General features: G+C 41.4%; 1 protein-coding gene across 1 annotated transcript; it reads left to right on the forward strand.

Moving 5' to 3' along the window:
* Positions 1–235: 235 nt before the first annotated feature.
* On the forward strand, positions 236–24,131 carry LOC306874878 (uncharacterized protein; the record flags this gene model as incomplete). Its single annotated transcript, XM_079425171.1, has 22 exons — positions 236–298; positions 1,919–2,049; positions 2,167–2,255; positions 2,332–2,396; positions 2,484–2,541; positions 2,647–2,717; positions 2,912–3,018; positions 3,886–4,061; positions 4,528–4,550; positions 5,043–5,126; positions 6,229–6,357; positions 6,549–6,668; positions 7,230–7,380; positions 7,478–7,632; positions 19,411–19,577; positions 20,434–21,137; positions 21,226–21,563; positions 21,939–22,172; positions 22,280–22,456; positions 23,001–23,156; positions 23,686–23,751; positions 23,832–24,131. 22 exons carry the CDS (start codon positions 236–238, stop codon positions 23,901–23,903), a joined length of 3,336 nt encoding a protein of 1,111 aa, XP_079281297.1. The 3' UTR covers positions 23,904–24,131.
* Positions 24,132–24,351: the final 220 nt, after the last annotated feature.

The following is a 24,351-nucleotide window of genomic DNA, read 5'->3' on the forward strand; positions in this document are numbered from 1 at the left end:
ATATATAATCAGAGTTGTGTCTTTAGTAGCGTTTAGACCTTCGTGTTACAGACAGATTAGATACAAAGTCATAACCTTGGCTGTTTTATGAGGGCTTTGGTAGCATGAGGAGTAGTCGTGTTCAGGTTGAGTTCGTTTAAACTTTTTTGCGAAAGTATTTATTGTGCTTGTTGAGAGCACATAGTGTGGATGGGTCGTGGAAAGAAGCAGAGGTTTCATACATCCTCTGAGCTCTATGGATCCTCATGTCATCTTTAGCCCAATGAAAAGCTTCTGCATGTGTTACGGCGTGATTACGGTATGTACAGCCCCTGCTTGTGAGGGTATACATGGAGACGTTGTGTTTTGTAGTAAAAATATCAATAAAAACATTAAAACAAGATAAATGTTGCCGAATGTAGCAAGAAAACATAAGCAAAATGACCTATTAATAGTAATAAAATTATCAATAAAATGAACCTATTAAAAATTACTTATTAATTTGTTTTAGGTAAATTGTGGCTGTGTGATAATAATATGTTCCATAATCAGATTAAAACAAGAGAATGAATAAGTACAACACAGTCATGATTTAAATAAAACAAGAGAATGTGTTTTTCAATGTGGTCGCGATTTAACTAAAACTAGGGAACAAATTTGTGCAACATGTTCGTGATTTAATGTGGTCGCAATATAACTAAAACAAGGGAATGAGTTTGTAAAATGTGGTCACAATTTAAGTTAAATATGAACGAGTTAGTAAAAAATGGTAATGATTTCACTAAAACAAGGGAACGAATTTGTATAACATGGTTATGATTTAATGTGGTCGTGATTTAACTAAAACGAGCAAACAAATGTGTACAGTGTGGTCACAACTCAACTACAATAAAGGACCAAATTAGTACAGCACGGTCACGATTTATTGTGGTCACAGGGTAACTAACGAGAAAATTAATTTGAAAATGTGCGCACAATTTAATTAAAACAAATAAACGAATTAGTAAAACATGGTCGCTATTTAACTAAAACAAGGGAATGAATTTGTACAATGTGGTCGCGATTTAACTAAAACTAAGTACAAGTTAGTACAACATGTTCACGATTTAACTAAAATGAGGGAACGAATTTGTACAATGTGTTCACAATTTAATTAAAATATGGGAACAAATTAGTATAACATGGTCACGATTTAATATGTAACTAAAACGAGAAAATGAATTTGAAAAACATGCTCACAAATTAACTTAAAGGAATGAACGAGTTAGTAAAACAGTCGCAATTTAACTAAAACAAAGGAACGAATTTGTAAAACATGGTCGCGATTTAATGTGGTCACAATTTAAGTCAAATGAGGGAACTAATTTGTTCAGTGTGTTCACAATTTAACTTGAATGAACGAGTTAGTAAAACATAGTCGTGGTTGAACTAAAACAAGGGAACAGATTTGTACAATGTGGTTGCGATTTAATGAAAACTAAGTACAAGTTAATACAACATGTTCACGATTTATCTAAAAGGAGGGAACTAGTTAGTAAAACATGGTTGCGATGTATCTAAAAAAGGAAACAAATTAGTACAAAGCCATCACAATTTGACTAAAATGAGGAAATGGTGTCACAAAATAATTAGTAGTGGGACCAAATTCTTAATTTGGTGCTGCTATATCTGTATTTGTAAATATTTTGTTGTTTTGGATGATGTGACATTTACACTTCTAGTGGTAATGAGACAATGAGAGTTTGTTAGTTTTTTTACAAATTTTTTTATTAATATTGTTTTAAAAACTTAAAAAATATTAAGAAAATATTTTTTTGTTATTTGAAGAATTTCACGATTTAAAAGCTATGCAGTATTTTTTGGTCAAAGATGGAATGTATAATATTGAAAAAAATATGTGTGTGTGTGTTAAAATAAGTTATGTGTGTTCTAATTTTAGAGTCAGGACTGGAGTAAGACAGATGACAGATTGTTGCAGGCTGTAGAACAGAATGATCCAGAAAAAGTTGCCACGCTGCTGGTGAAGAAAGGTCTCTGTCCGTCCAAACTGGACTCGGAGGGCAAATCAGCGTGAGTGGACCTCTGATTTCAACTTATGACATAGTCTTGCCAAAAATATTGTAAATATATTTAATTACTTGATAAAAACTAGCACATGAACAATGAAAGAAATTGCTGAATTCACAGGTTCCATCTTTGTGTGTCTCGAGGTCGGTTGGACTGTCTGGAGGTCATCCTCGCTCATGGGGTGGACATCAATGTAACAGACGGCACTGGTAAGGTTGAGTGTACTAGTTTTACTAATAGAAGTTCTTATTGGTCTCAAAGTGATTTATTAATTTCTCTCTGTAGGGTTTAATGCTCTGCATCTTGCTGCTAAGAATGGACAGTCAGATTGTCTAAAGAGGCTTCTTCAGGTAGGAGTCATGAATACAGTCCCAGAGTCCTAGAAAGAGCCAATGCTGATTTGATGCTAAAGTATAGTTATTATGTTTATTCTGTAGGAGAGGATGCCTGTTGATGCCACAGACAGTTTTGGGAGGACGTCCTTACACCATGCTGGTAATAAAAACTCGTCCAGTATTCAAACGTTTGAACATTACAGTTTTAGATGTAACACGAGGCTGTTGCTGGTTCAGATGTTATTCTGTCTTTGTCTTTGTGCAGCTGTAAGTGGCTGCTTGTCTTGCACTGAGATTCTGTGGGACTTCAAAGCCAACCTTGATGTTCAAGATGGAGTAAGTTCAATTGAACACAACACAAAGTAGAAAGATTGTACATTTGGCAGTAGATTTTATCTGAAGTAACATTCAGGATATACTTTTATTAGTATGCATGTATCCATTGGGACACTAAGAAGTATGCACCAAATGTTGAGTACAGCGAGTTGAAAATTTTGTTTTAAAAGGATTAACTTATTGTATTCTCATAGGATGGGTCAACTCCATTGATCCTGGGTGCCCAGATGAGCAGAGTCGAAATTTGTGCCATCCTTTTGGAACGAGGAGCCAATCCTAATATACAGGACAACCAGGGCAGGTTGGATATGCTTTAAACAGCTTGTATGCAAAATAAGTGCACAAAACATTTAAAATTTAGTTACAGTTTTATTTTATTATTATTATTTTTATCAAATTGGAAAATACTGCATGGTTTAAATCAGTGTTGTTATTGAAAACTAATTAAAAAACATTTTCATTAATTGAAATAAAGCCGCAATAAGATATACATATTAGATGGGGAAAAAATATATTAAAAAACATAAATGAAAATGTTGAAATGTTGTGTTTGCAACTAACTAAATAAAATAAGCTGAAGTTGAAAATTACTAAAAAAAAAAAAAAAAAATCAATTACATCTAAATAGAAATATTTGGGAGGAAAAACAAAACCTATAAAAATTACAAAAGTAAATTATAAATGATAATATAAAAATAAAATCTACTCCAAAATATTAAAAGCATTACTTTTGCATGTGTGGAAAGCTATCAGATGTGTATTTTTAATTTTATTGTTGTACCTCTCTCTCTCTCTCTCTCTCTCTCTATATATATATATATATATACACACATCAACTTAAACTAAATAACAGTGAGAAATGTTGCCTCAGCAACTAGCTGAAATAAAATAAGTTCAAGTATTTTTTTATATTTTATTTGTTATTTCAGTTAAAGTTTATTTTATTTCAAGTAACAAAAGTCGTTTTTACGGTTTTAGTTTTACTTAACTACAATTACCCTTATATATAATATAATTTTTTACATATATACATATATAATGAAAGTTTTTTTGTTTCTAGTCCTTCAGTTTAAACTCATGTTATTTTCAACAGAAAAAAAACATACTATATACTTTGGAGATTTCATATATTAGACATTTGGGTTTAAACTCATGTTTTTCGAGGCAGATCAGCATTGATGTTGGCCTGTGAGAGTGACAGAATGGAGAATGTTGAGGTGTTATTGAAAGGCGGAGCTAACCCACACCTTACTGATGCCCTGGGACAAAACTCCGCCCACTACAGCATCACCGCCGGCAACCACAACATCACCCAGCTTCTGCAGAGTGTAGGCGTTTCCACAGGTAACCACACACACATCTCATCCTCCCCTTTAATTCCTTCGAGAGAGAGGGACCATCTGGTGGTTCTCTGATGTTTGGCCCCCATTTTCATTTGGATATGCTCGTAATCTGAGAGGAGAGACTAAAAAGCAGATGTTACGTTGGGTCAGGGGATGAAAACACAGAGAAGTTTGCCAACTCGAGTTACAAAGGTCGATTGGAAACATGTCGCACTGAGTTGGAAATGGATCCCAGTGTTAATAAAGGGCCCCTGTGGTTGTACCACCTGACAGAGTGATAAATGTGCTGCCTGTCTGCTTTTATGTTGCCTCTTTTTTTAATGCAACAGTGAGCGTGTCGTGGGACGGGAAGATTATATATAGTTATGTGTTTGAATGTGGCTTGCAGAGTGTGTTTGGGTAATGGTGTGTGTGTGAGTCTCACCGCACTGCTGTCTGTTTCTTATTTCTGTCCCATGCATTCCCAGCTGCTGAGGGTTCGAGTGAGGAGGTAATTGTCAAAAGAAATGGCCTCTGCCAACACTTTATCACATGCATACAAATAACTAAACCGCAGAAAATCCTCAAGGACACTCAGGGATGAATTATGCTGCTCTAAAATACAAATGTTTCAAAAAATATAGTTTTATTCCTCAGTTTAGAGTAGGGTAACTGCAGTATCCAGACAGATTGATTTAAAGGTGAATGTGGAATTAAAAAAATAATTTTCAAGCCTCCAAACATTTGATTTAAGTAAGTGAGCAGTGCTTTATACATATATCACTATTTTTCTAATGCCTTTATATATATTTGTCTCTGCACATTGGAAAAGAAAAAATATTTAAACATGGAAAAAAATGACAAACTTCCTCTATGCACTTCACCTTTAAGAAGTCATATCAGTAGTTTAAATACAGAAGTGCATTTAACAAATCTAGCTAACACTGCTGCTGCTGCTTTGCTTTCTAACTTGTCCACCATGAAACTCCGCCCACACCAGCAGGCCCCTCCTCCTCCCAATACCCCATCTAGTGGAACCACACCCCTCAAAAGGAAAGCCCCTCCTCCTCCTAAATCTCCTGCTCAGGTACAGTGGGATTCATGAATACCATGAATGAAACGCTATAAAATGGAAAGCATTTTTTTTTTTATGTCTTAAAGGAATAGTACACCCAAAAAGGAAAAATCTGTCATCATTTACTCGCCCTCATGTTGCTCCAAAACTAGGTCTTTTTTTCTGTGGAACACAAAATGTTTTAATAAATAATCACACTGCTCTGTTTCAACATTGAAGAGGTTGTCAAGCTTTCAAAAGGACAAATAAACACCATAAAAGTATGACAGATTTTTCATTTTGATGGAACATGATCTGTTCCTTTAAATGCATGGCACTGTCTTATTCAGTAATAACTGTATAGATTGTTCACACTTGAGAATGTCCAAAAAAATGATGAAGTACAGTTATTCAAAGCACATTCACATTGCAGAGGAAATTGTTCTTAACCTCGTTCTAATGTTAATGAATTTGGAATATTCAAAATTATTATTCTACATAAAACACACCCAAACCATTTCCATATAAGTGCTTTTATGAAAATTTGAAAGCTTTTGATGAATCATGATTTGTTTGTGCAAATGTTCATATGAAGTTTTCAAACAAAAATGAGTGCATACATGGGGCCCTATGAAATCCGTTTTATTTTTTCCCCAAATTCTGTTTATTTTTTCCCCCATTTTTCATTATGTATTCCGCGTTAATGATTAAATTAAATTTTAGTATTTAAAAAAACCTCTAATTAATTGAAATCATGAAACTTGAATGTAACAATTTATCAAGTTATAAAAAAAAAAAAAATGTAATATTAATTTTCAAATTAAATTTTTTTTTTTAAATTCATATATAACTTCATATTTAAATAGCATTAGTTTTACCTTTGTATTCACAGACACGTGTCCACATCACAGTTTGATCAAGTGCACAGCCCTTTTGATTTATTCTTCAAAATTGACAAAATTTCATGAAATTCCACGTTATTTTGTAAATTCCATTTTTATGACTGAATTTCACGATTCCTTACATGTTTTCCACATCACGGAGGTTATAGGGCCCTAGTATCATACAATTGGTTTTTGAATGACATCCATTGTTTTAGTTAAATATGCATGGCTTATGCTTAATAATTCTGCAGGGCCCACCCCCTTCCTCAGACGCCTCAAGCACGCCACCTCCCCCTGTCCCCTCTCAATCACCTGACTCACAGAGCCCCGCCCCACCTTCTCCCGCCCCCAGGACCCAACTTCCCCCATCTGAGAACCTTGTGAGTGACAACCAATATGAAAAACATTTTGCTTGTAATGAATTGTAGCTGTAATTTGGCCAACATAACCTAAAGTCAGCAGTCACAGTACATCATAATAACGTACACATTAAGTAATTTGCGCAGTATTCCATGTGACTATTTCTGCGTTGTGACTATTTATACAATATGTGTTTGTGTGTCAGGTGGAGGTGGAGGATGAGGAAGTCTTTGAAGAGATCCGTAAGCTCAGGCTGGAGAGAGGTCGCTTGCTGCAGAAAATCAAGGTTCTAGAGCAGCAGCAGAGCAGTGCCACCACTGCCCTGGAGGAGGTACTGCGATTCTTTAAAACTGTCAAATTTCAGTGAAAAGTGGCACATTACTTTCAGAAAAAGCTGATTGGCAAAGTCAGGAGTCCAAAAAAAGTCCTATAATGAATATGTAAATATGTGCTGCATGCTTTCCTTTCAATAACAGAAAAACCACACAACAAACAAGTATATGAGGGTCTTAAAGGGACAATTTATTCAAAAATAAAAATCATTTACTCACTCTGATGTTGTTCCAAACCTGTATGAGTTTCTTTTGTCTGCTGAAGCCAACAGATATTTTGTAGAATTTTGGTAGCCAAACTTGTTGACTGTAGCCACTGACTTCCATACAATTATTTTTCATACTATGGAAGTTAATGGCTACCATCAACTGTTTGGTAAACAACATTATTCGAAATATCTCATTTTGTGTTCAACAGAATAAAGAAACTAATACAGGTTTAGAACAACTTGTGGGTGAGTAAATTATGACAGAATTTAAGTTTTGGGGGGATCTATCCCTTTACATTTGTGTGATTTTGTCATATAGCAGTTATCACTAAATATCAAAATGTTCTGCAGCTAAACTCTCTGAGAGAGCGTCTGAGCGAGGTTGAGGCAGAGCGTGACCGACTGCTGGCCGAGCTGGAGGAGTTGAGAGCAGCTCAGGTGAGCGGTGTGACCTGTGATTCTGAAGATGCAGAGGACTCAGATGACATGTTGGACTTTCCAGGTGAGCCAAGAACACTTCCTGTCACAAAAGTGAGTGGAAGAGCTGGAAAAAGGCCTGGAGCAAATTAAGTGGAACTTTTCTGTTCATGTCGCATCAGGAGCAGAGAAGTTACTATCTAAGCAATCACGAGGTCTGGATGCTGATTCGCCGGCTGAGGGCACCTCTCAAGAGAATTCTGCCATGGTAGAGCAGCTTCGCAGAAAAGTGGAGGAACTGACCTCCCAGAATGCCGACCTGGTTCTCAAAGTGCAGGTGGAGTTTCCCTCCTTTGAACACACATGCAGAATGCAAGCAAAGCACTAAATCACAGGCATGCACACACACATACAGAATGCTGACCTCATTGTCTGTGTTTAGATATGTTTTCAGCAGCTTCTTAAAGGTTATTTAGATGGGCACGATAAATATGCACTAACCACATACTGCACCTGACCTGCTTCTTAAAGCCCCATATCTGCTTTAGAGATATAAAGATGGAAACACTAAACACGTGCACTAGTTCAACCTGATGCTGTATATGTAGCTCAGATGTAGATGTTTTTCCTTTTGTATTTTTTGCATTCTCAATAGTCATTCTCATCTCTGTTATTTTTACATTGAAAATATACCCTTAATTTTTTACTTATTTTTAGCTTAATTGTAACAACAATGTCAAAAAATCTAAAAAATACCTTTTTTCATGAGAATAAAATAAAAAATTAAACTTAATAATATATATATATATATATATATAGAGAGAGAGAGAGAGAGAGAGAGAGAGAGTCTCTTATTTATTAGGGGCCAAGCAAAGAAGCAGCATTGGCATCTTTTGTATCCTATAGTGTTCTTCTTCTAATTCTTCCACTCTGGAAATCTAGGGCAGCCCATAGAACCGTATGGTAAAAAATTATGAAATTTGGCACCCTGATAGAGGACAACCTCAACATTAACCACACCCAATTTGGAATCTCTAACTCAAACCCTCTAGCGCCACCAATTGTCCAAATTTGCACTCACGTTTGTGCTTCTAACTTTTGAACCGTAAGGGCTAGAAACAAAAGTTCATGAAAATTGAACCATTTGTCAAAGTGGACATGACGCTTTAGCATATTCAGACCAAACTTGGTGTGCGTTATGACAACCATGATCTGAGGTTACCTGCACAGTTTCAGCACCGTGCCACCTAATGGTCAGGAGAAATGAAAAATGGCTATTTTTGCTTATAAATTCTGAAAGGTTTGGCCAAAAGTCACAAGATTCAGTACAACATATAGAACAATACCCAATTTTCCCATATTGTCCATTTTGGGCATTAGACATTTTGAATTTTGACCAAAAATCATATGTTTTACAACAGCATTGTTGTATCGTCAAGAAACTTATTGTGTGTCTTCAGCACCATGCCCTGAAGGTACTCAAAAAGTTTCAGGCAGCGCCACCTTGTGTTCAAACATATAATGGAATTTAAAAAAATGCTAATTGCTTTTGATTTTTTGATTTTTTTGCCTATTATCATGAAACTAATCTTGATAAATTCATCATGCCGAGAACATTGATACCATAATCGGCCGAACGTCCTGCCCTCCATTTTGACTTTCTCTGAAAACCTACTTTTTCAAACTCCTCCTAAACCACTGGTTTGATTTTCACCAGATTCAACTAATATCATCTTCAGACCATGCTGGCAAAAATTTATGGATTTCATGTAGATAGATGAAGCGGTTTCTGTTTAAGGCATGAAGGAATTTGCTGGAATGATGCCAAACTGCGTCTGAGGCTGTATCTCTGCAAAGCTTTGACATATTGACACCAAACTTTGTATGTGCCATAGGAGTGTTCGATATGACGATTTTTGATCATGGACGATAAAAATGTGTCCATGATCTGCTTTTGAAGAAATATCGTGCTATAGCCCAACAGTATATAGCAATATACTGTACAGCGCGACATACATTCACATCAGTGTTAAGTCAGCGGTAGAGTTACACTCACGGAACACTGCACTTATTTGCAATCACAAAAGTACATAATTTGCGTGTGTTTTAAAGCCTTGCCGGGTTAAACTTTTCATTCACGCGCTGGTCAGACATGCGCTTTTTCCGAGCCCTCACACCTGAAGCGCACGCACTAAAAGGCCTGTCTAAGAGCGCCTGATTACTCAACTAAGTTATCTTTTGAGCTAATACTGTCAAAACACACAAGGTTTACATACAGACTCAGTTGGTTATGTCTAAAATGAAAGTAAACAGCTGAGAGAAACGGATGCGTGCCTGTGTATTAGATGCGTGCAGCTCTTAAAGGGACAGAACTAAACATGCAGCCGACTGTCATTAAAGGGATAGTTCACACAGAATGGCATTAAAGGGATAGTTCACACAGAAATGTAATTCCTGTCATTATTTATTCACTCACGTTGTCCCAAACCTGTATTCATTTGTTTCATGTGCTGAACACAAAAGAAGATATTTTGAAGAATGTGGGTAACCAAACAGTTGCTGGTCCACATTGACTTTGATAGTAGGAAAAAAAAATACTATGGGAGTCACTGTGGACCAGCAACTGTTTGGTTTTCCATTGTAACAAAGTTCGGGGGAAGGAAGGAAGAAGTCGGAGTCGGCGTGACTGAGGCTCGGGTAATTTATTCAATACTTTCAAAAAGAAAACTCTCATGCTCTCCGGCACTTCCAATAAACATAAGTTCACAGCACTTTGGTGGTTCTCTGCAATGCAGCCACAGTTGTCTTCCCCGAGTCCACAGTCTGTCTCTCTTCCCACTTTCTGCCTCTCTGTGGCTTTTACACTCTCTCCACGCCAATCACTGAAAACGAGAAGCAGGTGAATGTCATCTTGCACTTGACCCACTTACTCACCGCTCGTCTCCAACCTCTCTCTCCCGCTGCAGACTCCGCTAACCACGCCCCCCTTACCACATACCCCCACCGCCCGACTCAGGCCGGGGAGCTCAGAAAAATTAGGAGAGTGCAACAGCAGTCCGCCACAAAGAGCAGTCTTTACCTGGGTGAAAGCCTGCTGACACAGCTCTGTCCACTGGACCGGATCTGGTGCTTCCTTTTTAGTGAGGTCAGTCAGTGGGCTGGTGAGGTCCGAATAATTAGACACAAACCTTCTATAATATCCCGCCAGCCCCAGGAACTGCCTCACCTCCTTTTTGGTCTTGGGTCTCAGGCAGGTCGCAACCGCTGCGGTCTTATTAATTTGGGGACGCACCTGCCCGTGGCCCAAGTGGAAGCCCAGATACCTGACCTCCACACGCCCAACCGCACACTTCCTCGGGTTAGCCGTCAGTCCGGCCCGCAAATGCTGCATATGTCGCTGCCAGTTGTTACTATAGATGATGTCATCTAGGTACGCAGCGGCATATGCTGCATGCGGCCGCAGAATTTTATCCATGAGGCGCTGGCCAGCGCCCCGAATAAACCGAACGGAAGTGTAACAAATTGGTGTAATCCGAACGGCATTGTGAAGGCTGTTTTTTTCTTTGGACGATGAACGGTGATAAGGGGATCTGCCAATATCCTTTAGTTAAGTCCAGTGTCGAATAAAATCGAGCTGTGCCCAGCCGATCAAGCAGTTCGTCAACCCACGGCACCTTGCGATAATCCACACAGAATCGTACAGAGCTGTCCGTTTTAGGTACTAAAACTATCGGGCTCACTCCTGTCTGTACGAATCACCTCATAATTAAGATCCTCAACTCACCGTGTGACCTCAAAGGGTCCTTGCCACTTCACGAGTAATTTAGAGCTAGACGTAGGCAGTAATACAAGTACTTTTTCTCCCGGTGCAAATTTACGTAGCCTGGTTCCCCAGTAGTACAGCTGGCTCTGCGGGTCCTGGGCCTGTACCAAATTCTCCATCGACAGCCGGCCCAAAGTGTGGAGTTTTGCTCTCAGGTCCAGCACGTATTGAATTTCATTTCGGCTGTCTGAGGGTCTGTCCTCCCAACTTTCTTTCAGGACGTCCAGCACCCCATGGGGCTGACGACCAAAAAGAAGCTCAAAGGGGGAAACCCCCGTGGAGGCTTGCGGGACCTCCCGCACAGCAAACAAGAGGGGTTTCCAGCCACCTGTCCCAATTTTTGGCGTCTTCGCGGACAAACTTCCGAATAATGGTTTTTAATGTGCGATTAAATCATTCGACCAGACCGTCTGTTTGTGGGTGATAGACGCTGGTGCGAATCGATTTAATGCCCAGCAATTCGTACAGTTCGCGTAACGTCCGTGACATAAACGCCGTGTCTTGATCAGTGAGAATCTCTTTCGGGATTCCCACTCGAGAGATTAATGAAAACAGTGTGTTCGTCACACTTTTTGCTGAAATGTTGTGAAGCGCCACCACTTCTGGGCATCGGATTGCATAGTCCACCAGCACTAATGCAAAGCGATGCCCGCGTGCTGATCGTTCTAATGGCCCAATGAGGTCCATACCAATTCTTTCGAAGGGGACCTGCATTAGAGGAAGAGGGCGCAATGGCGCTTTGGGGAGGCCGGTCGAGTACCAGCTGACATTCATGACAAGCCACGCACCACCTGCGCACATTCTCGTGAATGCCCGGCCAAAAGAATCGGGTCATGAGATGATTTAGTGTTGCTGCCTGCCCTAAATGTCCCGCCATTGGATTACAGTGAGTCGCCTGGAATAGCATTTTCCGACGGCTTTTTGGTACTAACAACTAGGTTGTATCCTGCTTTGTCTGAGCGTCTTGTGTCACTCGGTACAACCGATCCTTCAAAATAGCAAAATAGGGATAGGAGAGGGGACGGGCAGACTGGAGACGCTGACCGTCGATGCTCTGGACCTGTTCAAAAGCCCATTTTAGTGACTCGTCTTGGGACTGTTCCAGGGGAAAATCATCACGTTCAGGGAGGATTAGCCTCTCAGTCGCACTCTCTTCCCCCAGCTCAGTATCCCGTGGCCCTGGTTCAGCCACTCCCACCTGCGCGTCCACGCCCTTCTCCAGCTTTCTCTTTCCACAAGAGACATCCGCACACAAATACCCCAATAATTGACTAAATGCTGGCCAATTTGTTCCCAAAATCAGCGGATGCCGGAGGTGCGGGTTAACTGCCACCTCCACACTATGCTTGTGCCCCCGAAATTGAATAAGCGCGGACATTAGAGAGTACTTCACCACATCCCCGTGTACGCACCGAACCGGAACCATGCCTCGAGCTGAATCAGGCTTTGGTGGATCAAGGTCTGGTTACAACCGGAATCCACCAAAGTGAGATAAGTACCCCCCTTAATACTCACAGGTATTTGGTACAGGCCAGCCTGATCGGGCACAGCCTGTGGGGCATCCGGGACCCGGATCAGTGCCCCCACCTCCATCACTGGGCACTGGTCCATGAAATGCCCTGGGTCCCCGCACCGCCAGCAGGCCGGCCCAGGCCTCCCCGCCGCCCTAGTGACAGGAAGCGGGTCAAGGGACTGACATGGAGAGAGCGGAGAAAAAGGCACGGCTGCGGTACTCAGCCTCAGCAACAGCCTCCGGATGTGGTCCACCCCGTCCCCGGGGTGGAACTCGAGAAGGAAGGCACGGACGGGACCTGGGAAGTGGGACAGAACGAGGGGAAGAAGAGACATTAGGGGAAGAGAGAGAAAGAGAAACAGCTGGCAGGGATTCGCCGACTCCTGGGCACGCCCCCATTTGGTCCTCCGCCAATTGGATGGCCAGGTCTAGCGACGCCGGGCGGTGGCACTGGACCCACTCTGCAGTCTTCTACGGGAGACGGCCGATGAACTGCTCCAGCACCACTCGGTCAAGGATCTGCTCGACGTCACCTCCCCCGGCCAACAGCTATTTGGGGCAGGCGTACCGGAGCTGCTGAACTAGCACAAAGCGCCAGCCAATATCGCCCAGATCCAGCGACCGAAACCTCTGGCGGTGTTGTTCTAGGCTCAGGCCGACCCGCTGGAGGATGGCTTGCTTCAGGTCAGCAAAGACCAGGAGGTTTTGGATGGGCAACTGTTGGGCCGCCACCTGCACCTCCCCCGATAGCCAGTGGCCAGTGGTCTCGTGGCCACCCACATGCCTCGGCCGACTTCTTGAAGAGATCGAGTAAAGCTTCTGGGTCATCCTGTGGCCCCATTTTATTCAGGGGCAGATGCGTGGGGCCAGCTGGGTTTCTTGATGACGGCCCCCTTGCCCGTACCTCCTGGTCCATCCAGCTCCGGAACAGCTCGCGGTCCTCCTGCTGGGCCCGCACAAGAGCGTTGAAAAGACGTTCCTGGTCGCCCCGCATCTCCAGCAGCGCCTGATGATGTTCTTGGTGGAGGCCCGTGAGCGACTGGATCACTTCCGCAAACGGCGAACTTGGCGGTGACTACATGACAGTGGCGGCTGGGCTTCTTCCTTCACGGGTTTCAGCACCAGTATAACAAAGTTCGGGGGAAGGAAGGAAGAAGTCGGAGTCGGCATGACTGAGGCTCGGGTAATTTATTCAATACTTTCAAAAAGAAAGCACTCGTGCTCTCCGACATTTCCAATAAACATAAGTTCACAGCACTTTGGTGGTTCTCTGCAACGCAGCCACAGTTGTCTTCCCTGAGTCCTCAGTCTGTCTCTCTTCCCACTTTCTGCCTCTCTGTGGCTTTTACGCTCTCTTATTTTTATATTTGTTCATTCAATTTCTTGAATGCTCCTGCTAAATAGGCCTATTGTGCCTGAAAATAAAACACTGTTTGTTTTATTTGTATATTATGTATATTTGTAATGTGTATCTTTGTTCTTATTCTTTAATAACAAATATAAAATAATGATAAAGATTTTTATCTTCGCCCACTTTGGCCTAAATATCCACCATTCTTTTTTATATTTTGTAACCTTGAAAGGCTTTGTCTTTATAATATGGAAATTAGTTTGGCTGTACTGCTCAAACAAAATAGTAAAACCAACATGACAAAGAATCGTGATAAAATCATGATATTTCTAAAAAAAAAATCGTGATATGATATTTTTGCCATATCGCCCACCCCTAATGTGCCATTGTCAGATCTAAGATGGCGCTGCAGATGGCAGCTACTGTGCATTGCTCTTCAGTGTTTGTACTGTTTTTGTTTGTTTTTCCTGTTTTTTGTTACTCAAATACGATCAGTTTTACCAGGGATGACCTGCTGAACATTCGGCAGAACACACCACAAAATCTTTTACCGGATTTTGACTACTCGGATGTTTTGCTGGACATTGTAGTTGGCGGAGCCGTAGCTCTGGTCAAACGCTTCAGCGCGGATTTTGAATGCCGTTGCCTAGCATCCATCTGGCGAATCTCCGCTCTCTACCCAACAAAATGGATGAACTCCTTCTGCTCTCCCGGACAAACAAGGATTTTTCTAACTCTGCTGCTCTGTGTTTCACGGAAACCTGGCTAAATGGCGACATACCGGACAGCGTACTACATCTGCCTAATTTCCAGCTGATCGGAGCAGATCGGGACGCAGAATCAATGGGGAAATCGCGCGGCGGCGGGACGTGCTTTTACGTCAATGAGAGGTGGTGTACAGATATAGAAACACTCTTCATTAACTGCAAGCTGTTCTATTCGCTGCGGGAGTTCTGCTCGTTCATTCTCGTGAGTGTCTACATTCCACCGCAAGCGCACGTGAGCACAGCTTTACAGAAACTCGCTGATCTGATCACAGAGAGTGAGCAACAACAACCTGACTCTGTTTTAATCATTCTCTGGGACTTTAATAAAGTAAAAAAAGTTCTCTCCCGCGAACTGCCAAAATACAGACAGCACATCACATGTCCCACCAGAGACAGTAATATACTGGATCACTGTTACACAGCAATAAAGGACGCATATCACTCGGTTCCACAAGCAAATTTAGGACTCTCTGATCACTGTTTGGTTCATCTTATTCCGTCCTACAGGCAGAAACTTAAATCTGCAAAACCTGTATTAAGATCTGTTAAAAGATGGACTAATGAAACAGAGCGGGGTTTACAAGTCTGTTTCTCTCTCACTGATAGGACTGTTTTTGAAAATGCTGCCAATGATCTGGACGAGTTCACAGAGACTGTAACATCTTATATCAGTTTCTGTGAGGATATGTGCATTCCTACCAGGACTCATTTAACCTACAACAATGACAAACCATGGTTCATGGTGCAAAACTCAGACAGCTCCGTCAGGCCAAAGAAGATGCTTACAGAAAGGGGGATAAAGTCTTGTATAGACAGGCCAAATACACAATGGAAAAGGAGATCAGAGTGGCAAAGAGGAATTATTCTGACAAGCTAAGGAACAAATTCTCTTCTGGTGATCCTGCTTCAGTGTGGAAAGTTATGGAAGATATCACCAGTTACAAGTCACCATCCCCCAGCGCTCTGGAGAATCAACAACTGGCAGACGATTTGAATGACTTTTACTGTAGGTTGAAAAAACAACCCACACCCACCCTGAACACCGCTCCACACAACCATTAACACCTCCAGCAACCCCCCTCTCCCCCACACCTACAATTCAAATCAGTGAAGATGACGTGTGCCAGGTCTTCAGAAAGAACAAAAGAAGGAAAGCACCAGGCCCAGACGGTGTGTCACCAGCCTGCTTAAAAACCTGTGCTGATCAGCTGGCCCCCATCTTCACACAGATCTTCAACAGATCACTGGAGCTGTGCAAAGTCCCCTTATGCTTCAAATGCTCCACCATCATCCCCGTCCCAAAGAAACCCAAAATTACTCGACTTAATGACTACAGACCTGTGGCTCTAACATCTGTTGCCATGAAATCATTTGAAAGACTGTTTTTGGCTTATCTGAAGGACATCACTGGACCCCCTGCAGTTTGCCTACAGAGCAAACAGGTCTGTGGATGATGCTGTCAATATGGGACTGCACTTCATCCTGCAGCATCTGGACAGACCAGAGACTTATGTGAGGATCCTGTTTGTGGACTTCAGCTCCGCTTTTAACACCATCATCGTGGACACCCTTCAGAATAAACCGTCTCAGCTCACCTCTCCGTCTGTCAGTGGATCACCAGCTTCCTGTCAGACAGACAGCAGTTAGTAAAGCTTGGTAAATCAACATCCAGCACCCGCACCATCAGCACTGGAGCTCCTTAGGGCTGCGTTCTCTCCCCACTGCTCTTCTCCCTCTACACCAGGGGTGGGCAAACTTTTTGACTCGAGGGCCGCATCAAGTTTTCCACATTAAGTGAGGGGCCGCATAATATGAAGCTTTGATTTATTTAAAAAAAAAAATTAAATTGACACTCACTTACTACTGTACTAGGTATACTTACCTACATGGCAGTTCTATTATTGTACCATCTCTACCTATTTTTATGAGCACTTAATGACACACAGATAAGTTGCATCAGTGTACAAATCAATTAATGTATAAGACACATTTTATCATTTCATTCAGAAATAATGTAAAATAAACGAAACGTTTACAAACATTAGAAACATGTATTTATATTCCCTACACTCCACAAACAATCCTGTAAATCTAGCAGTGTTCAGAATAGAAAAAAAGAACGAAAACATAAGTAAAAAACAAACACAAATGATAGTGGCATTCACTATAAACATATATTATAATCGCCCAGCCTAAATATTTAAAGCGAAACTGAAACGAGCAGCGTGGCTGCTGGAAAATGGACAATACAAACTCAAAACAAACTCACTTGACTTTTCTCATTCATCACCAATCCTAATGTGTACGCTTTGCATTTGACCTTGATTGCTTTATATAAGTCGCCTTGGAAATCGCAGCACATTTCAGATGAAAAAATGCAATTTATAATCCAGAAAAACAGTACTATATCAATTTTCATAAAAATGTGTGTGGAAAACAGAAGAAAGCATATCTTTGCAAGATAAAACGACACATTATTTCCATGTTTTCCCCACAAAATGACAGCACCTGTGAGCAGGAGGATAACACTGGCATTTGTTCTGATACTGGAAAGTCTTTTAATCATTTTTAAAACAGTTCCAATACAAGGCATTTTTCAAAACAAATGAACACTTTCACATTTTTAAAACATGTAACTTATTTACAATGGTGCCACTTTTGTAGTGTATATAGCTATTTTGACTTTTTATTTTGTATTTTGTGTGGCTTGAACGCGGCGTCCGTCAAAAATAAAAAAGAGCTGCTTCTGAAACGCGCCGCAGATCGACTGGAGCGGCAGGACAGTGTAAATCAGGGGTTATATACTGCACTACAGGCTACAGTGCCATCTATTGGATTTTACTGATATTGCATATCGGAACAACTGCATCACGGACTGGATGAAAACGCCCGTAGTTTGCCTACCTCTGCAGTATCGTATCTTTTTTTTTTTTTTATTCCTCGCGGGCCGCAACAGGAGTGATAGCGGGCCGCAGATGGCCCGCGGGCCGTAGTTTGGACACCCCTGCTCTACACCAACGACTACACATCTAAAGACCCCTCTGTCAAGCTCCTGAAATTTGCAGACGACACCACACTGATTGGCCTCATTCAGGATGGTAACGAGTCTGCTTACAGACAGGAGGTTAAAGAGCTGGCTGTATGGTGCAGTCTTAACAACCTGGAGCTGAACACGCTCAAAACTGTGGAGATGATCTTGGACTTCAGGAGAAACCCCCCTGCACTCCCCCCACTCACCATCATGAACAGCACTGTAACAATATGTGGAGTCATTCAGATTCCTGGACACCACCATCTCTCAGGACCTGATGTGGGAGATTCACATTGACTCTATTGTGAAAAAGGCCCAGCAGAGGTTGTACTTCCTTCGCCAGCTGAGGAAGTTCAACCTACCACAGGAGCTGCTGAAACAATTCTACTCTGCCATCATTGAATCCGTCTTCTGCACTTCTATAACTGTCTGGTTCAGCTCAGCTACCAAATCTGACCTCAGAAGACTACGGAGGGTAGTCCGGACTGCTGAGCGAATCATTGGTACAACCCTTCCCACTCTCCAAGAACTGTACTTATCCAGAGTGAGCAAAAGAGTTGGTAAAATCACTCTGAACCCCTCACATCCAGCACACTCCCTCTTTGAACTGTTACCGTCTGGTTGAAGCTACAGAGCTCTGAGAACCAGAACGACCAGACACAGAAACAGTTTCTTCCCTCAGGCAATCCATCTCATGAACACTTGACAATAAAACGCGGAACACACAACTCTATTATTTATTCACCACACTTGCTTACTTTATCTAATTTTTTCATTTCAAATTTGCACATATCAGACCTGTACACACATAATTGTCTAAATTATATATTGTGTTTTTGCTGTTTGGTATATTGCCTATTTGGATATTTGTATTATTCTTTTATTATCTGTGTCCTGTCCTGTTGCTGTCTTTCTGTTGCACTGTGGAGCTTCTGGAATACAAATTCCTCGTATGTGTAAACATACTTGGCCAATAAAGCTCATTCTGGTTCTGATTCACCTCACACTGGCCACACCACATCAATTTGATAACAGCACCACCTATTGGTCAAAAGTGATAAACCATTAAATCATATTACTAGTTGGTTGTATAAATGATTTTTCAGCCATTTTGAGATTATACTTTGACACACAATTCCCAATTCTAATCATATGTTTCATGGTCTTAGTATACAGAGTGCATATTTATAAGGCTAAAGCACAGCTGACATTATAATAGCACTAATCAGATCAGTGTGGTGTACTGCATTCTGTCAAAAATAGCATGGCATGTATGTTAAGTCCTAATATGACATTCTATTTACAAAGCTCTTATGGAAAATGTTTGGGGAACATGTGCAGAAAACTCATGTTTTCTTGTTCAAATGAGCTTAGTAGAAAGTGTTTGTAGCAAATGTATCACTTACAACTGTACATTTGACATAAATCAGCCATGTTTGGGAAGGTCCTCCGAAACTGGGTTGTATTTCATTGAAGTCCAGGGTTAAACAAACAGATCAAAGAACACTATGAGGATAATAGCTGAGCCAACATATGGCAACTACATGTGCTGTCTTTAAAAGAGAAAACCAATAAATACGTTAGTTATTGCAATATTTTTTTTTTATCTCTATTGTGTTGTGGTCTGCAGATGCTGGAAATGTTTGAGAAGGATGACACTGATATGCAGAGCTCGGGCCCAGATTTTGTTCCCACTGCTCAGTATGAATCTTTAAGGAGAGAGTTTGAGGAAATACAGGAGAAATACTCCAGAGCTCAGGCTTCAACTGAAGCCTCAAGCATCGCAGAGGATCCTGGGTAATGTGGATAAAATGAGATTAGACTAATATTTTGTAAATCTTTTTCCTTGATATGATTCAAATAGCACATGTATATTCATTTGGTGTATTTTTTTCTGGGAAAGACATTTTGTTTTAGAGTTTTTGTTTATTGTCGATGTTAATATGTTACTTGTTTCTTCATTGGATGTTATCGACCTTATTTTAAATGTAAGAGTGGGCATGGTCATTTGTAACTTGACTGTGCAACGTTTCCGGTATTGTTCGCTTCTAGTTATTTTACCTTTTCAAAAACAGTCCATTATGCTGCTTGATATTGCAGAATTCAGCTATATTGCAAAATTGCTGAATGTAAATCCTTATTTTACAAAATGTTTACTCAAAATTACAAAAAGACATTTCACCATTGATAGAAAATGTTGTTGGTAGATATTGTAACTGGCACCTACCTAGAAAATAAACCTATGTAAATGAAAATTAGGAAACGTAACCATTACCAAGTAGGGGTGGGGGAAATAAATCGATACGTTATAGTATTACATTATTTTGTTTGGCGACAAAGTGTCAATACATGAACTCCAAGTTTTAATATTTTATTATACATTGCAAATATAAAAATATTTTGGTTCATAATAATAATGAAAAAAAAAATTATACCAATACTGGTGCATGCAACATAATTGACAGTTTTTTATGACAGTGTTGGTCAGTCGGTCTGCTTGACATTTTGCAGTTGAAAAAAATATTACACAATAACGAAGTTGTTGGAGTCGAAACTGGAACTTACCTAATCTAAACTAATATCAGTCACTCATGCACATATGAATCCTGTCAAGTAATTAAAACATTTGCTTTCCTAACGATTGTTTCCTTAGATCTGAGGAGAAAGAGGAGAAAAATCAAAAAGGTCTGGAGGAACAGCTGGCCCAAGCCCAAGTCGAGTTAGAGGAACTCAAAGAACAGATGCGTCTGGGGGTCTATTCAGTGGAGGAAGCAGGAGCGAAGTCTGAAGGGGGGTCCAAGTCCCCTGAGGAAGGGGTAAATGTGGAGAACCAGCAGCTGAGAGCAAGGGTGCAGGAGCTGGAGGCGGAGCTAGCTAGCAAAAAGACAGATGGGGAGGGGCTTAGTGAAGGTGACAATGACACCATCCAACAGCTGAATCACAGGGTGACAGAACTTGAGGCAGCTCTGCAGGATAGAGAGAAAGGGAAAGAGGGAGAGGAGGAGAAAGAGACAGTTTTGAGCCTTAAAAAGCGGGTGGAAGAGCTGAAAAAAGCCCTGGAGCAAAGCAAGATGGCAGGGCACAAGGAGGGCGAGGGAGAGCAGGTGAACGGGTTGCAGGCACGGGTGGAAGAACTTGAGCGAGCGTTGAAGGAGAGCGTCCCTCGAGGTCAGTTTGAGGAGGTTCAGGTCACTTTGGGTCTTCAGCTTAACCAGCTAGCTCAAGAACGAGCCGAAGTGGCTACCCGACTCAACCAGGCCTTACTGGAGCTGGAAAGGCTCCGCCCTCCATCCCACATTGGCGAAGATGAGGACGACGAGGACCCCTCCGAGAGCTCGGAGGTTTCCATTGCATCTGGTGAGTGCACCTGTTGTCCCTCTGAGACTCTCCAAAATAACCATTTAATTCCTTCCTTTAAATATAACTCCAATTTTTGACCAATCAGAGCACTCCCTGCACCTGTCGCCAGGCGGACGGACCTTAGAGGCGATACAGGAGGAGCTGGAAGTTGCAAGGCAAGAGGCAGCACAAGCTCTGGACAGCCTGTGTGCTGAGCGAGAAAGCCGGGCTCAGGATGTGCTTCAGCTGAGAGATGCAATACCGCTGTTGAAGCACCAGGAGACTCTGTACGCAATAGCCCAGCAGTTAGCGCAAACAGAAAAAGAGCTGCAAGGAGAGCGGGCACTGCGTGAGCAAGCTCAATCTGAGCTCACCAGACTAGAATCCGAGCTGCAGGCTGTGCAAAAAGACTCAGTTAGCAAGGAAGAACATGATAAAGTCATGGTAAGTTACATAAGATGCTAAACGGTAGCACCGTCCAATTTGCGAATGAATCGTTCTTTGGAACCGGTTCCTTTTAACGACTCATTCAAAATGATTCACAAAGCACTCATCTGTAAGAATTGATTCACTGAAGTAAAAACACGCATTTGGAATAGAATAAATGCTAATACTGCAGAAATGTTTTTTTCTCTATGCATAGAAAAGGGGTGTCCATTCTTGGTCCTGGAGGGACACTGTCCTGCAGAGTTTAGCTCCAACCCTAATTACGGAGTGTGTCGGGCCAAGTTGGAGTTAAGTTCTGCAGGACGTTGGCCCTCCAGGAGCAGGTTTGGACACCCATGAATGGTTTCTGAGCTTGATTCTTCCTCACTTCAGGCAGAGCTAGAGCGCTCTCTAGAGGAGAGTCGGCAGAGTGCAAGAGCGGCTCAGGAGTCTCTGAGTGAAAAAGAGACAGAACTGAAAGAGCTGCGATCGCAGAAAGCTTTAGAACAGGGACTGGTGTCCAAAGAAGACCATGAGGCCCAGAGACTCTCCCTACAGGCTGAGATCAACACCCTGATGGCCCAGTTAGCCGATCTAGCACGCAAGCACGAGAAGACCTGCACTGAGGTGTGTGTTGTCCTTGATGTTGTTTATGACAGTTTCCACTCCACCTATCTGCACATATGTTAAAAACAAGCCAAGTTTTATTTAAAAAAAAAAGTCTCCTTCCGCAGGTGTTCCAGGTGCAGCGGGAGGCTTTATTTAATAAGAGCGAGCGCCAGGTGGCTGAATCCCAGCTGGATGCAGTTAAAAAGCAGCTGGCGGATCTTCAGGCCGAGTCCACCCACATACAACAGCTGCACCAGGACATCCAAGACTCACAGGGGCTCATCAAGGAGAAAGACCGCAAGGTGTGAGGGGAAAAAAGTTGGGCTGTATCCGAATATGCCTACTTCCGTACTATACAAACTGTAGTATGCTCACAATATTGATAAAGCATTAGGCAATAAGTACCTGGATGTCCTCCAGTGAGACTCTGAAATGCAGAAATGCATCTAATGGACACTTGTCTATCCCATGAGGCCATAGGAGAGGATTTGTGAATAGAGTGCAGCAGTCGGGTTCTGGAAGTAAAATCCCATTCATTTTCTCAGTAGGGGAATTGATTCTTAACAACAACTTATAAACCATAAAAAAGACCTAGTGTGAGCTACAAGGTTTTTAATCAATGCTATATGCATTTGTTGAAGTCATCAGTACATAATCATGTTCAGTAGTGGAATTATTGGTGAAAAACTACATTACCCATAATTCTGGAAAAACTCCACCAATAAATTCTATCAAAATAACACTTTAGCGCCTGTCCATTCTCACAGATCACTGTCAATTATGCAAAAATCCATGATATGGACATTTGATTTTTTCTTTTTCCAATTTCTTACCGTCTCCCTGCAGATCACAGAGTTGTCCAAGGAGGTTTTTCGTCTGAAGGAGGCTCTGGGGGCTTTGACTCCTCCACTGGCACGTTCTCCATCACCACCATCCTCAGGGATACCTGGACAACAGTTGGCACTGCAGAACCGTGTAACCGCATTAACAAAGCAACTCCAGGTGAACAAAACGCTCCTTGCTTTATCAGCCTTATTAAGAATTACGCACTTAAAAATAAAGGTTCTTTATGGGCATTGATGGTTCCATGAGGAGCTTTAAGATCCATGGAACCTTGCACAAAATGTTCTTTATAGAAAAGAGTTCTGATTTTTAAAATGCTCTTTACATGAAGAAATGAATGGTTCTTTTAAGAGCTGTTGAAGTAAAGGTTCTTTGGGGTACCAAAGATTTTTAAGAGTGTAGAAGAACCAATTTTGCTTCCCTTAAAAAATTTCAATGAAAAGAACCGTTAGTGTGAAGAACATTTTAATAATCTCAAGAACCTTTTTCTACTATAGAGAACTTTTTGCGGAATGGAACGATTCCTTGGATTGCCAATAAAGAACCTTTATTTTTAAAAGTGTGCATGTTTAAATGAATAACACACATCAGTACTGCATTTCATTAGCTCTGTACTTGTACTCTGCATAAATGACAATAAAGTTGAATCTAATCTAATCTAAAGTATTTCCTTTCATCTTGTGCTCAGGACTGGGAGCGCAAACACAAGGCTGTTGTTTCAATATATCGTTCTCATCTATTAGCTGCTGTACAGGTGAGACCCATAACCCAACCTTACATCTACAGGAACGTCTTATGTTACACATATCTATGTGACTGTTTATGACTTAACAGGGCCGGATGGATGAAGAAGTTCAGGCGCTTTTGCTTCAAATCCTCCGTGTGTCACACAAAGGTCAAAATTAGTGCTTTGCAACTGACAGCAATACAAAGAGTTCAAGTGACTGCTATACGTACCCTTGAACCGAAGTGCATCACCACTGTGCACCGCCAACAAGAGGCACTGAAACTGTGAATGAGAAGATATAGTTTTGGAACATGACAGAGATGATTATATTTCCTGTATGTGGTAATTTATGAGGGACAACACAGATACTTTTGTACCACATTTCAATAAACGGAGAAATGCTGCTGACGTGCCTTTGATACTTTCTTTGCAGGCCTCTCACAGTACTATATGCAAAATTCACTTTGTGGTAAAAAAAGTATGTTATGATGAATTTCCGTGGTGTTAAAAAGATGCATAGCACACCACAGGTAATCTGTCTATTTCAAACTCAGCTGGTATTCAGATCTCGCACCTCCACATGATCTCACCACAAACAGCTGAGCACGTCTGTTAGTACAGGTTTCT

The sequence above is a fragment of the Barbus barbus genome (genome assembly GCF_936440315.1).
Source record: "Barbus barbus genome assembly, chromosome: 9".
NCBI lineage: Eukaryota > Metazoa > Chordata > Actinopteri > Cypriniformes > Cyprinidae > Barbus > Barbus barbus.